The sequence below is a fragment of the Glandiceps talaboti genome, chromosome 8, assembly GCF_964340395.1.
Source record: "Glandiceps talaboti chromosome 8, keGlaTala1.1, whole genome shotgun sequence".
Lineage (NCBI taxonomy): Eukaryota > Metazoa > Hemichordata > Enteropneusta > Spengelidae > Glandiceps > Glandiceps talaboti.
In genome coordinates, this window is record NC_135556.1 from 24,841,706 (window position 1) to 24,855,809 (window position 14,104).

General features: G+C 37.6%; 2 protein-coding genes and 1 non-coding gene across 3 annotated transcripts; 2 read left to right on the forward strand and 1 right to left on the reverse strand.

The window, feature by feature from the left end:
• The first annotated feature begins 726 nt into the window (after positions 1-726).
• Positions 727-3,093, forward strand: LOC144439088 (uncharacterized). The gene is made up of 2 exons (XM_078128345.1): positions 727-1,073; positions 1,691-3,093. The coding sequence occupies exons 1-2, from the start codon at positions 854-856 to the stop codon at positions 2,095-2,097; spliced, it is 627 nt and encodes a 208-aa protein (XP_077984471.1). The 5' UTR covers positions 727-853; the 3' UTR covers positions 2,098-3,093.
• Positions 3,094-4,757: 1,664 nt separating this feature from the next.
• LOC144438940 (uncharacterized) lies at positions 4,758-10,250 on the reverse strand. Its single transcript, XM_078128169.1, has 3 exons — positions 9,474-10,250; positions 8,517-8,666; positions 4,758-5,905 (listed from the first exon to the last, which is right to left on the reverse strand). Exons 1-3 carry the CDS (start codon positions 9,721-9,723, stop codon positions 5,520-5,522), a joined length of 786 nt encoding a protein of 261 aa, XP_077984295.1. The 5' UTR covers positions 9,724-10,250; the 3' UTR covers positions 4,758-5,519.
• A 282-nt stretch (positions 10,251-10,532) lies between these two features.
• On the forward strand, positions 10,533-10,605 carry Trnak-uuu (transfer RNA lysine (anticodon UUU)). Its single transcript has one exon. It is a non-coding gene; the product is annotated as a tRNA-Lys (tRNA).
• The last annotated feature ends 3,499 nt before the right edge of the window (positions 10,606-14,104 follow it).

A 14,104-nucleotide genomic window follows, 5' to 3' on the forward strand; every position in this document is an offset into this window, starting at 1 on the left:
CTATAGACAAATGGTAAGTTGGTGTCAAAAAATTCAACAAAATTCATAAATGGTCTCGCATTGTATGTAGATGGTTATTTAGTTGAAATGATTGTAGCTTTGTTTTTGTTTTTTGAGCCTTTTTATTGTTCCGGGGGTTGGTCTTGAATGCAAACCACCAACGAAAAAATAACGTTACAGTTATTGCAGCTAATGGCTCTTTGCACTTTTGCTATCCAATTTGTTGTGGCTCATTGCTTCACGGTCGTGTTTAGATTACATGTAATTAACTCATGTGTACAAGATCCTTCCTTGTCCAGAAAGTTGACCTCAATACTATATATCCTATTTCCCTTCAACTCAGTTGCAAAAGTTCGTTGACCCTACACCCTTTCCGAGTCTCTCTTATGTCCATGTCATAGTTTCACGCACAGGGGCGTGCAGTATTTCTTAGATTGTTGTTTTCCTGGTCTAGGATAAATATAACAATGTTTTGACTAGAATTACCAACCTGTGAGTGTGAGGAAAAATACGATATTGATACATTTGCAGCAGCAAGATTCGTACGATATTTCCTTAATAAAGAAAACAACAATCTTCTCATTCTTCTTATTAAATATCAATACGAAGAGTGAAGTCAGCCAATTGGCAATTCACTTTATTGTTGTTGCTATTCACGTGGTAACGACCAGCGTACTACTACTATAAGAACATGCATTACATACTGTAGTGTTGCCACAACAGAGAACGTCGGGGTCAAAGCCCGGGGTCAAAGGATCCTGTCAGAGGTATGTCCCGGAGTGTGTCAAGGTGAATTCACGCTGTAAATACCCCAAACCCGAACTGCGTACAGCCTTCAGGACTGATTGTTACGATGGGTCTTCTCTCGTTCATTATAATCTTATCAACGTTGTGCTGTGTTGGTTGTTATGGCTGTTCAGAACCTATGGGTTGGCAAGCCAAAACGTTCCTTGACAGGGCATCGAGTGCTGATACCATTGTGTATGGACGTGCGGTAGAAATGTATCCAACTACATTTGGAAATTGGCCTGAAGCGTACCAAACTGAATTCGAGTTCTACTGTATTTTGCGAGGTGTGTACATCAGCTTTATATATTATATACTCCAACAGTTTATATTCAGAACACTTCTGTCGACTGTTTATTTTGTATATATGTTGTTTTATTTACCAAACCACTCAATCAAAAGCTTTTAAAATGGTTAAGATCACTATACAAAAATGATTCTATGGTAGTCTGAGGTTTTTGTCCTTCGTTACTATATTTCATTGTTCGACCTTGATCCTATTCAAAATTGAAATATTACCCATCACTGCGTTGAGGGCGGTAGAGTGTGTTTTACCGAATGATTGCATATCTCAAACACTCGGGTGAAATCTAATCTCGGATTCATCATGTTTAGAGAGTTCCAAAATTTTAGCACATGATCAATATAAGTGACAAATAAAGTTTATAAATATCCATTCATAAAGGTAATACTACTTTAATTGAAATTGGATAAATTATCAGGTTTGTACGTGACGTCATCCTTGCAAAATAATTGCTCTACACTATAATGAGGTTGCCAGACGTTCGGCTATTAAGTTGTAAGATCTACTAACAATAAAAATCAAACAGGAAATATTGTAAATGACATATGTAAATCATATTGATGTCATTAATACTAAATATTAAAAACATTTTACCCAAAGGAAAGAACCCCATACCTTTGTCAGTCAACGTTACTGGTTTTGGTGTTTATGGGGGACTTTGTACGGCGACTGAAGTGGAAAAAGGGGAAGACTACATCTTGTTCCTTGATGCGACCGACGACGGAGGTCTGGAGGTGATTGACATCAACGTACAGGTTGGAGCAACTCGAGCCACCGATGAAGTCCTGGGAGAAGTTGCCAGTTTATGTAATATTGAAACGACATCGCCGATTGGTGGATCAAGCTGTCCATCAGATTTTGTTGGCGATGTTGAGCAGACGACAGATGAAACATGTTATCGTTCATTAGGGTTGGCGGGAAAATGGTGCCAGCAGAATGTTATTTTCAAGATGATATTGGTTTGCTTTTGTTTCATTGTAATAAATGTTATGACGGGGGATCATTAACTCGATAGATAATACTAGGCTCTTATTTACAGTAACATTAAGTATTTTTTACTTTTGATAGGAAAAAATAACGATTTGTACTTGTCTTTACACTTTCTACCCGAGTAATGATAACATCTCATCTCATAACGTAACATCACATTTGTTTTTCATTTCCAAAAGTTCAACAAATTATTGAGATCTGAAATATTTTGTTGAACTCGTTAAGATCATGAACAATAAACTCCTTAGTCTGTAACGTATTTTCGTTGATGTCCCTTTTTGTCCGACAGTCTCAAAAAAGTCCAAGTAGTTATAACTCTATTTTCTGTAAGAAACAAGACTGGACAGAGCAAGATCGCAGCAGCAACCACACTCTTCCCTTGTAGGTATTTGGTGGATGAAACAGGGAATGATAGTGCCTGATAAGCCGGGTCGAACCTTTGACCTTAGGATTAAAAGTCCCACACTCTACCGTCAGATCTTACATCGTTTACAATAGCCCTTATCAAATAGATTCGATGATCATATCAGTCTGATTCAATGACTACGAATACTTACAATGGTGTGATTTCAATACAACATTTGTGTTACTGTATCTTTTGTCATGTCTATGGACGTTTATTATTATCTTCAAAACAGGTTTTGAAAGATGCAAAATCTCGCCTGTATTAACCGTTGCCCTACTCCTACAAATCACAACAGGTTTATGAGCTGAGACCACGAATTCCTGGATACTGTGAGATTTCCTAAGAATTCATCCAATGTATGATTGAACTATTGCATTCCTTGAGTGATGAAGCCAATTCAGTCATATACTTGATTTGAACAAGCCACAGTTTATTTTGTTGTTGTACCAATATACACATCTAACTATTTGTCACTTTATCCTTAGACAAACAGTTGGTTGACTTAGAGAGTTCACCTTTTACATACCATCTACCCTGGTTCAGATATGTAGCATATATGAACATCTCCCAGTTATCAATTAAATTAAGTTTTTTTTTAATTAAAATAACTGTCTCCTATACCTGTTTGCAGTCAGATTTATTTCACCACCACCACCACCACCACCACCACCACCACCACCACCATCATCATAATATATTTCTCTATATTATGATCACTGAGCCGGAGACTTACCAAGTGTTAAAATGATGGATGCTATTTCAATATATGTTTGCAATTACAGTAAAGTGATTTATAGGACTCAAACCACAACTTAAAGCTACCGAACGCCGTGTAAAGATTTATCATGCCACGTGAATTGTGTTGAGAATTTGACGAATCCACGCTTATGACGACATACTGTCACCTTTTCCGTCTGCCTATGTTGACCTTTGACCTGCAAAATTCCCTAAACAATCCTATTCCGATATTTAGTATAGATTTATAATGCTATGGCACAGTAATAATCTATGTTTCGATTGTTTGTATGCTGACTGAGCTACTGACTTTATATATACAACAGTGGCAAGTTAACTATCAGCAAGTTAACACCATAAAACTATCATTGCGATGTGTTTATATAAATCTGTAAGCTTAGTCATAAATGTAATTACACTCACAGCAGAGCGGCGGCTCTGATAGCGAGTTTTTCTCAAGTGGCAGTACGTTCAACCTCATTCAGTGTTTATATCACCTTGGTGACGGGGTGATTATATCCACATAACCAAGGCACGTGTATCATCTTGATGACGGGCTAATTATATCCACATAACCAAGGCAGGTCTATCATCTTGATAGCTTCAGTTTTTGTCTATCTTTAATTTGCTGGTAGTTTGCTTTCCGTAGTTATAATAACTAATTTTGGCCATATGTATACAATATTAATTACCATATATGGGTGCTCACTGTTTCCGATTACTATCATTTACCGGCGATAACTCGAGTCAGTCTCAGACATACTCGTCTTTTTCGGTCCGCCATATATTTATCTGTTTTGGCTTGCCATACTTCTCTCTCTCTCTCTCTCTCTCTCTCTCTCTCTCTCTCTCTCTCTCTCTCTCTCTCTCTCTCTCTCTCTCTCTCTCTCTCTCTCTCTCTCTCTCTCTCTCTCTCTCTCTCTCTCTCTCTCTCTCTCTCTCTCTCTCTCTCTTTTGGTGCTGATGTAATGATAGTCTGTAAGGTACACCGTGACGAGGCTGGTGAGGGCGGAAGGGCACGACATATCTTACAGTCTAATGCAATGTAAATAATGAAAAAAAAAATAGCGGACTGAAAAAAAGGAGAGCGACGAAAAAAAGGAAAAGTACAAGACCAAAAACGAAAAGTAAGGCGAACTGGAACGAAAAGAGAAAAAAAGCAAAGCAAGGCAGACCGATGCCGTAAAGAGATAAGTGCTTTCACGATGATGTTCAAACAATACTTTGCGGAAAATTTTACTCGTCAATATGTTGCCAATGTTACAGATCATACCAAAATCCATGCTTGTTTGTACTGTTAGTTTGAGTCAATGACGTGCATATTTATTATTTTGAAAACTAAAACTATTTTTGCAGCATATTCAGTGCAATGGACGAGTACCAGTAGAAAGTCATCAAAAAGGTCAAAGTTCATGGCTATTGTAGCTATCGGTGAGAGTCAGCTTATCGTTCTCTGAATTACTGTATCTGTTAAAACCCCCTCAAATAACCACACCTGACAAAAAATAGACGAGAGAATATGAACCTGAAGTACAAGTAATTTATTGAAAATGCTTTTACAACTGACAAAAACATGTTGAAAAATCGTTGCTCTAAACCAACAGTTGTTAGGTTCACATAAAAACGCTACATTAATTCCCAGGCAAGGAACGAAACAATAATTGGACCTTGCAATCCTGGGCAGCCATTCTCATGTTCTGTACAGTAACACAATATGTACCCTGTAATAGGCAGTTGTCTTGGGCTATTATAGTAATTGGAAAAATAAATAAATGTCAAAGTAAGCAATCTAGACACTATTACTGATTCTATAAATAGCTTGAAATGTCCAATTGCCTATGAATCTGTCTAGTTCGATATGTACGTATACTCCATATTGGTTGTAATTCTGGATCTGGGTTGACAAATTTCTACAGTATTTGATGCTAATATTACCTTATATACGTAATATGCAGGGCTCACTCTACTCTAGCTGTGTTATGCCAGCCAATCGTCGTTGACATTACTTATATGTCGTTCGACAAATCGTTGAAAGAAATACCACAACTTTGTACGCACGTGTCTTTTAAAAGACTGTTTAATACAAACAATTATCATTTTATAAAGTTGCAAAAAATTGGTGTACTTTTTGTTTTTCATTCACACCGTGTACAAAATCCTAAAAAAAGAGTTGAATCAATTACAATGCAACTATCAAACTTATGTTAGTATACAATGCTGTTTTATAACGGAGTGTTGTGAACTCTCTGACGTTATAAACACAAAGGCACAAAATATCGAACTGTACAAACTTTCATTTTAATATATGTACAAATTGTACAAAACCAAGCAGCCCAAGGTAAACAATACCGTGAAATCATTAGGTCGTATAGCTTTGGCTCCGGCATAACAGCGTCCATCCGCAATGGTGTGGAGTTTAGTTTCGGAAATAGAACTCGGACACGACTGTCTTCCAACAGGTGCAATGGTACTAATGTTGCAAAGAACGGATAAATCACGCCAGGTTTCATCAGTGTCAGGTAAGGCTGCCGTCTGCATATTGATATCATGGGGTACAAGTACTCCCTCACTGTCCCTCCATTGCAACAAGAAGATATAATCGGTATTGTTCTCCACCTCCGTTGTAGAACATGATGTGAAATAACCCATTTCTGTCACATTGGCAATCTTATTTATTTTACCACCTGTGAAATAGAAGTACGAATAAAGGGTCAAATTTGAATTATTTGAAAATGTTGCTAAAAGTAATTACAAATGAGAAACGATGGGCAAGTGCTCAGACCAAAGGGTGTGTGTGTGTGTGGGGGGGGGGGGTTGTTGTTTTCAATAATCATAACATCGATATACGTCATAAACCGTAAGTTTCTTTGCTGTACAGTACAATACGAACCACAAGTATTATTTTTTGTTGTGCCAGTGGAAAAATTTAACCTGGCTTGCAAGAATGTAACCCGCAAAAGACATGAAATGATGAAGTGGTGGGTGAATAGAACGAATCGGTTGGTAACATCGACCACTATTGAATCACTAAAATACACTTTAAAATCCTTTCAATGCATTGCATAGTTAGTTAGCTCACAGTACATGGTTCTAGTCTAGCCTTTAGGACATGTGCATGTATGGGTGGGGAATGCACTTTTAACGAAGGGCGTCGTTAATCATGAATCGAGGTCACGATAGAAGGGTCACATTCTCCAGTCTGTAGGCTGGAAATAATTTCATTGATTCGTAATGAAATAGTGGTGTGTGTGTGTGTGTGTTTCACTTGTCAATCTTCAGCTTACAACACAGAGGATGTCTACCTAAATTATAACAACGATAAATCGACAATGAAATATCAATTGGCGGAAACTTCAAAAGGTATCAGTTCCTACCACCCTTGATTAATAGCCACTTTTCTATCTGAGAGTAAAGTGCATTAGTTACACCCAACCTAGACAACTGTCCACCGTCTATAGCTTGGCTCTGAGTCTCAAAACTAACTTGTCTCACAAACCAGGCATATGGAGAGAATTACAAGAATTGTAACTCAATAGAACTGGAGTTTTAGAAATTTTATAGTTGTAAGATTGGTGAAAGTAAGTGTTAATGTGGCCATATGGAGGAAAAGTTATAAAACAATCTATTTTTGATTTACAATATTAAGAGCTTGTCGGTAAAACACATTAATGTATACTGTATTTTTCTACTTTAAAAAAATGCATTTTATAAAACAACAGACCAAATCCGTGTTTGTACTTAATACATTTCAATTCATTGAAGATGTGTTAAAAGTTTGCTATTGTACGTACATTAAGTAGTTTTTAGATAAACTTGGTATACACTTGCAAAAATAACTGGATTTTATGTTCTATATGACTTTTAAATTTGTCGTTTTGTGCTTCACTCTTGAGTTTGACGGTCGCTTCGTTCCTTTTGATGATCGACTGTATGCATCCAAAACTGTCCATTCTGACGTCGACTACAAATTATCGACCTGTAAGCTTTACTAGTAATACTGATAGATAAATTGTCGCCGACCTTGGTGGCTTGAAAATCATGCTTAGACTCGCCCAGAGATGATAAATTCATCTAATGCACTGAAAATAAATTAAGGCGAACGATAAGCGAATTGCACTGACTTTACTGTTGGCGCTGTTTGCCACTATATCCTGACTGTAATTAAGAACCATTACATGTAAAACAGAAAATTGAGATTTGTGGAAATAATAAAATTATATACTAATGGACTCCATTTCCTTGTGATTAGATTTGCTGTCAGATCCATAATGTTACATACCGTATGTGTTCAATTGTAAAACAATATTCATATTATCTGAGTGAGTGTGATGTTGCCGCCTAAATACATGTAACAATCTTTATTCCATGACACATCAAGAAGATTTAATACCAAACAGCTGCAGTCATAATAATGACAACAAGTCGAGTAAAATATGAATTCTTCAACCACATGAGTAGCAGAGCAAACCACAGGCTCACAACTTACGATTATTAACTAACACTTCAATCTGACCTGGATCTATCAAGTAAGGGTAGATCTTTGGATCTGTGAAATATATCCCAGTATCTGCCTCCAGAGTCACCTCCGAGGCCCATTTCGTTGACAGCGTTGTAAATTTAAAATCCGCCGTCGTAAAAAAACAGAAGCCTCGTTGTGGCAACTGTCGAAGTGTCGCAACGATGCGTTATCAGCAGACAATGTGCTTTGGTTTGTGAGAAAGCTCAAGTCATATAGTTAAAGGGGTACAAGGTGAGTTTATACGTATTTAGGAGTAGTTTATGCTACATAGCTAACACACACTCGCAGTATTGTACTTCAGGTAGCATACTTAACCATCATTTGCAAATGACTGAAACTCTGACCTGATTTTAAGATATAGCCCGTAAACGACCCGGTGACGTAATTTATCATACGTATAAAAATGTTCAGGAAATACGTACTATGTAATCAACTGTTCTAACAATACCAGTAGGAAATGGTAATGTTATAGAAGACATGCAATGTGGTTTTATTCAAGTATCTTTGCTTCATTCGTAAAAAGCTTATAAACTCAGCTTGTTCCACTTTTAATATTACAATTGACATGTCTCGATATTACGACTTGTATCCAAGGTAGGCGTAACCAGTGTGGCTGACATGTACAAAGCATGCAAATAGGGTTCATCATCCGATCAGGAGTCAGTATTACACATATTCCCTACCAGTTTTCTTTAAATGTCAACAAAAAACAAAACAAAATTACAATGAGAAAATACAACAGTGGGCCATACCTGCTGAGTTGTGGTATTTCTTACCTTTGACTGGCACAGGCTGGGCACATACATGACCACAGCCATTGGAACAGCACAACTGTTTCTCAGGACATTCATCATTCTTGTAACACTTTTCGACACATATACCAAACTGGTTTGGATCAACTTCTGCACAGTCATATGTGATATATTCTGAAACGAGATATTTGATTGACAAAAGTGTCAATTCCGTTAGGCAACTGACATTGCATACCTGATAGCCTATTGACCTACGTATCATGTGATAGTTTCTCTCGCCATCAAAATCCGTTTGTTGTCATGAAACAACTTACGCGAACTCAAAACAATAAAGGGATAAATAAGACTTATATAGCCGAAACATTTCTACATCTATAACAGTGTAGTGTTTCCATGACAACAATGTACTGGAATTGTACCGCACTGAAGATGTATTATAGGAAACAGCATCACACATTTTCAGTATGTCAACAGCGGTCATTTGATGATTTGTTTGACAGTTGCTTTTAGGCAACCATACCATAAACTTAAAATATGGAATATGATTTTCGCATTTCGTATTCTTAGCCTTGAAAAGATTGGAATGACCATGGATAATGGGGTGGGGTGTGGAATGACATATACTATATTATTTCATTAATATGTAGCTTTTGTTGGATTATTTTAGACCTACTTGTGAGAGTGAACCTACCAGAAGGCCTACCAGAACCGATTGTATAGCTTTTTAGTTGAATACTTAAAGTAGAACAAACGATATGTACATCATCCATATCTGTTGAAATGTTGTTACTAAGCAACCAGTCTTAATAGTGAATATTGGAAAGAGCTGTCATCCTAAGAATTTCATCGGGACACTTGTAACGATATGTGTTTGAACTCTGGCAACTGTTGTCTGGGGTTTGAAGACACTATACGTAGACTCAATGTAGTCTCCGACCACTGAGGTGTAGTATTGGGAGAGAAAGAATAAATTCTCCATACCTCTAAGGATGCAGTAGAATTCTATTTCAGCGTGGTAAGCTGAATCTGTCCAGGTGGGATCGATCGGTATCTTATCGATAACTCTACCGTACGCTATTACATCGGCTTGAGCTGCTCGTTCAAGGAATGGCTTGAGTCTGTACTCTTCTGTCATAGAACATCCGAATACTTGACGATTCAAAATTGTCAGTAAACTGATGAACATCGCTGAAGTCGCGAGGCTTGGCCGATGATTGTTACAAATATGCATGATGAACGTGTGTGTTCGTTGTCTATGATCTACTGAGCCGGGCTACTGTGTACTATATACTAGCCTAGTGAGCCCTCGATCTGTTATAAATGTGCTATCACAGTCACTGCTATGCTTAGAACGTGTAAGCTACACATATACTATACTATCGCCGATTAAATCATACACTTCAACCGTAAACACAACCGCACGAACGTCGCTTCGATAAGTAATACGTGAGCATGCGCCTTCCCTAGCCCCTTGGCCTCTTTTACGGCACCGTCTAAGTTGTTTCGCAGTGTGACGGAAGAAATAGCAGCTCTTACGAGTCGAGAATGTAGCCCCTCGCTCTGTCCATGTACTGCGACACAACCACTCTCTACAAGCTGAATGTTGTTGACTCAGTCGTGCGCAGTCGATATAAAGACTTTAAAGTTGCGTCGGTGGATTACATTAGCTCAAAGGGGAACCAGAAATTATTGTCAATCCGATGGAAGTGTTAAAATAATAGGTACAATACGTACTTGGATCATAGTGTGCACCGTACCGGGGGTGTACACCTCTAGGAGAGGTAACAATAGCAACACAAAAACATGGAACCAAGGACGGTGACCCCACCCCAAAATATATATATAGGCCACACCCTTTAAAATGGCAAATAACACAATGCTATCTCAGGTAAACACTCTTATTATCTTGCAAAAGACCAATGCGACACATGTATGTGTAATTTTATTTTTTATGTAAATTTCATGGTACGAATCTCGTAATTGAGCATATGCGGGCGCTCTTTACAATTCATATAGTATAGAATTCTCCTGTTGATCAGAGCCCGGTTAGCTCAGACGGTAGAGCGTGGGACTTTTAATCCTAAGGTCAAGGGTTCGACCCCCTTATCGGGCGCCAATATTTTTTTTACTTCTTCCAAAAAATGTTATTTTTGTTAACAATATTATCTTATGCTTTTTTTCTGAGATGCAGATTTCTGTAGATATTTTTTATTTAAAAAAACCCCCACATTCCTTAAAAACAAGGTTGTCACATTTGTCTTAGCAACAATTCACGGTCACCTAATCCTAGCATGGAGCTTGATGTATATAAGGGGAGAGAGACCCATTATACCGCCAAGCTCAGTGCAACATAATGAAATACAAACGGAAAAAAAAACGTTAAGAAAATAAAGGTAAAAGATAAGTAAGGTGCATTCCGACATCACAATTTAATCAAACATAAAGTTAAACGTCGAACTGAGTAGACTCAGTTGTGAAAAAAACTGAACTTGCCAACCACATGGGACACCGACGGTGACATCGACCTTTAAGATTTTAACCAGATCGCGGCTCATTGGTGAGAGTCATGTCAAATTTAATAAAAGGTCAATGCATGACAAAAATCCATGAATGTAACTTTCCTGTACCAATATTAATTTAGTACCTTGCCCGCGAACTACAAGTCATGGTTTGTCACGTTATGAACAACTTGGGGGACTTTTTAACCGGGGGATATTACTGTAGGTGTATAATATATGTCTGACTCTCAGTGCTGTTGCTTTTTTATACAAGCATAATAAGTTAAGAAGCTTATGATGCATGATGTCTGAGGGGACGGCGTATCTGAACGAGAATTCACTGAGAAAGTTGCTTGTAAAAATGAGTTCGCAAGTCAAATACTTGGAGCGTTGTAATCCGAACAGTTCAGTTACAAACCAGTCCCTTGTCTAAATGCACACACTAATTCAAATCATAAATCTGTGTAAGTTATAGCAACATAATTTTGCAATGATGATGGAGTTGTAAACTTATCCAAGAAAAGAACCGTGCCCTTTTGCGTGACTTTCGTTTTACGATCTACTATTTCACATTGTCAAGTGAATGCGCCCGACTAAGCCACGGTTTCAAGATGTTTGTCCACAAGAAACTTACAAGTAAAGGGGGCGAAAATTCTTTGATCACAGTTGTCATGAACTTCAAGTTTGTGAAGTTGATAGGGGCTCAGTACAACGCCGGGTATTTTGCCGCCATGCACTGTGTGTCTTTCTCAGAAGTCATTTAAGCAGGGGCGGCTAGGCATCCTACATGAGACCACAGACAAGTACTTGTCCGTGACGAGACTAATTCGACTAGACAATCTCATTATTGTAACAAAATTCGAGTTGTAAATGTATGATTTAAGATGAACTTCTCTATCAAACTTCTTTGAAATGAGTAAATTTAAAACATGTGCACGTTTGTTGCTTTCCGGCATCCGACGATAAAAGCATGAATTCCACAAACGTAAGGTCGCCGTTTACTGAAAGCAAGAATGTTGTTAGAAGTCCTTTATCCCATCTGCTGTTAAGCTTTCGAACACTAAATTTTTATGTCTATCATAAAAAAATAATCTCTTACTCCTGGTCTAAATTCTTAACCTAATTTTTAATTTTAAACTCTGATTAGGCATAGAAAAAAAAACCCTGTATGGTAATTGGTATGCCGACCCCAACCTTACGTATTCGAGAAAAAAATTAAATAACATCGCGAAAATTGTGAAGTCTCGCAAGAAATAGTGGCTGGGGAAACTAACACCAACTTTAATAAAAAGACAATATAAAACTGTTCTTCCAATCTTTAATGTCTGTACATCTGATGAGAAGAAACCAATAACACACATACGTATACCATATGGAAAACAACAGAAAACATAACTAACTGAACTAGACACTCACATATGAAAAATATATATATAAAACAATAAAATAAAAAATCTACCTACCCCACCTATTCTAAAATTGAGCGTAATCGGAACCGGGCCACACATGTGTTCTGTGAGGCCTTATGTACATTATTGTTGGCAAATTTTCTTTTCTTTTATTGTTGCTCTCCAGGTGTGAATGAATCGGAGTATTTTCGATTTCATTCTACAAGGAAATTGAAAACAACAATAATGGAAAATAAAGAAAAGGTAAAAAAGTGTTCATGTTTTAGTGAAAAATGCAGTACATACGTGTATATTTTTTTCAGACATGCAACATCGGCATAAACCATTATTATTGTACGTACGGCACCGTCAAAGACGGACCGTCATTTCCAACGTCATGGAATTTGAAGAAAAAGTGACAAGACCAATATTTCACGTATATAGTTACAATAGTCTGCGGAGTAGAAAACAGCAACAGGTACGGACGGTAACGTATTGTGTGATTCACTATTGTCAGAGCTTTTGATACGTTCTTCCTGTTGACGTCATGTGACCTACGATATATTGAACACGCCCAGGTGACCTTGCAGACGGTGCAACATGTCATAACACAGGTATACCTCGTCGTAGATTGACATGGGATCATGTATTTCTTGTTGACATTTGCGAAGACCGTGCTTATTTTTACTTTTGCTGCCATTTTGAAGACTACGTTGAGCTGCAAGGTACTCAATTGGAAATACGAACCATTTCTGAGACGAGCTTCTCAGGCAGAAATAATTGCATATGGCGAAGTGACAGATCTAATTCCCATAGCATATATGCCGGAGTCATGGCCGGATGCTTACGATGTAAAGTTTGAAGTGTACTGTGTTATTAAGGGTGGGTCACATTAATAAATATTGGTAAATACATTGTAAGTGTGAGTAGCGGATTCTTTCTCTACGATATTAATTGGACATGAATAATGCATAGAGCTGAGGCCTTGCTCAATCTGATTAAAATTCCGATGTAGATGTCGGCTAATCGTTCATTGCTATTTTACCTTCGTTATTTTGCCTGAATTGACCTTCGTAGTACATGTTTACGTTTCGCCTGACCGTAGAGGAGGCGATCAGGCTAAAAACGTAAACATGTACTACGAAGGTCAATTCTGGCAAAATAACGAAGGTAAAATAGCAATGAACGATTAGCCGACATCTACATCGGATTTTAATCAGATTGAGGCCTTGCTTTGGTCGTGTGAAATGTCGATCGTCGCACTGCGCATGTGCTATATAAATGGGTAAACACATGGTAAACAAAACATTGGTACTAGTTGGTATACATATATGATCTCTGTATGAACAAAGTACCAATACATTATTGTATTCCAAACCATTAATCATTGGACACGAATTGACTACCAGTAGATTTAAAAACAACAACAACAACAACAACAACAACAACAACAACAACAACAACACAATAGTAATAGCACCCACCACCACCACCACCACCACCACCACCACCACTAAACTTAAACAATGCACTCCAAGCGGTGTTTATAAACACACATGAACTGGGGGAATTCGAACTGAATTTTCGTTACACCAAATCCTGTCATTGTAAAAGTGTATATTTTCATAGTGAAGAGTATGTATAGGAAATCTCAATGTTCCATTATCATACCCCTATATTTTTAAAAGTTAAAACAATATCTTATTTGATTTTTATCGTACAGGAG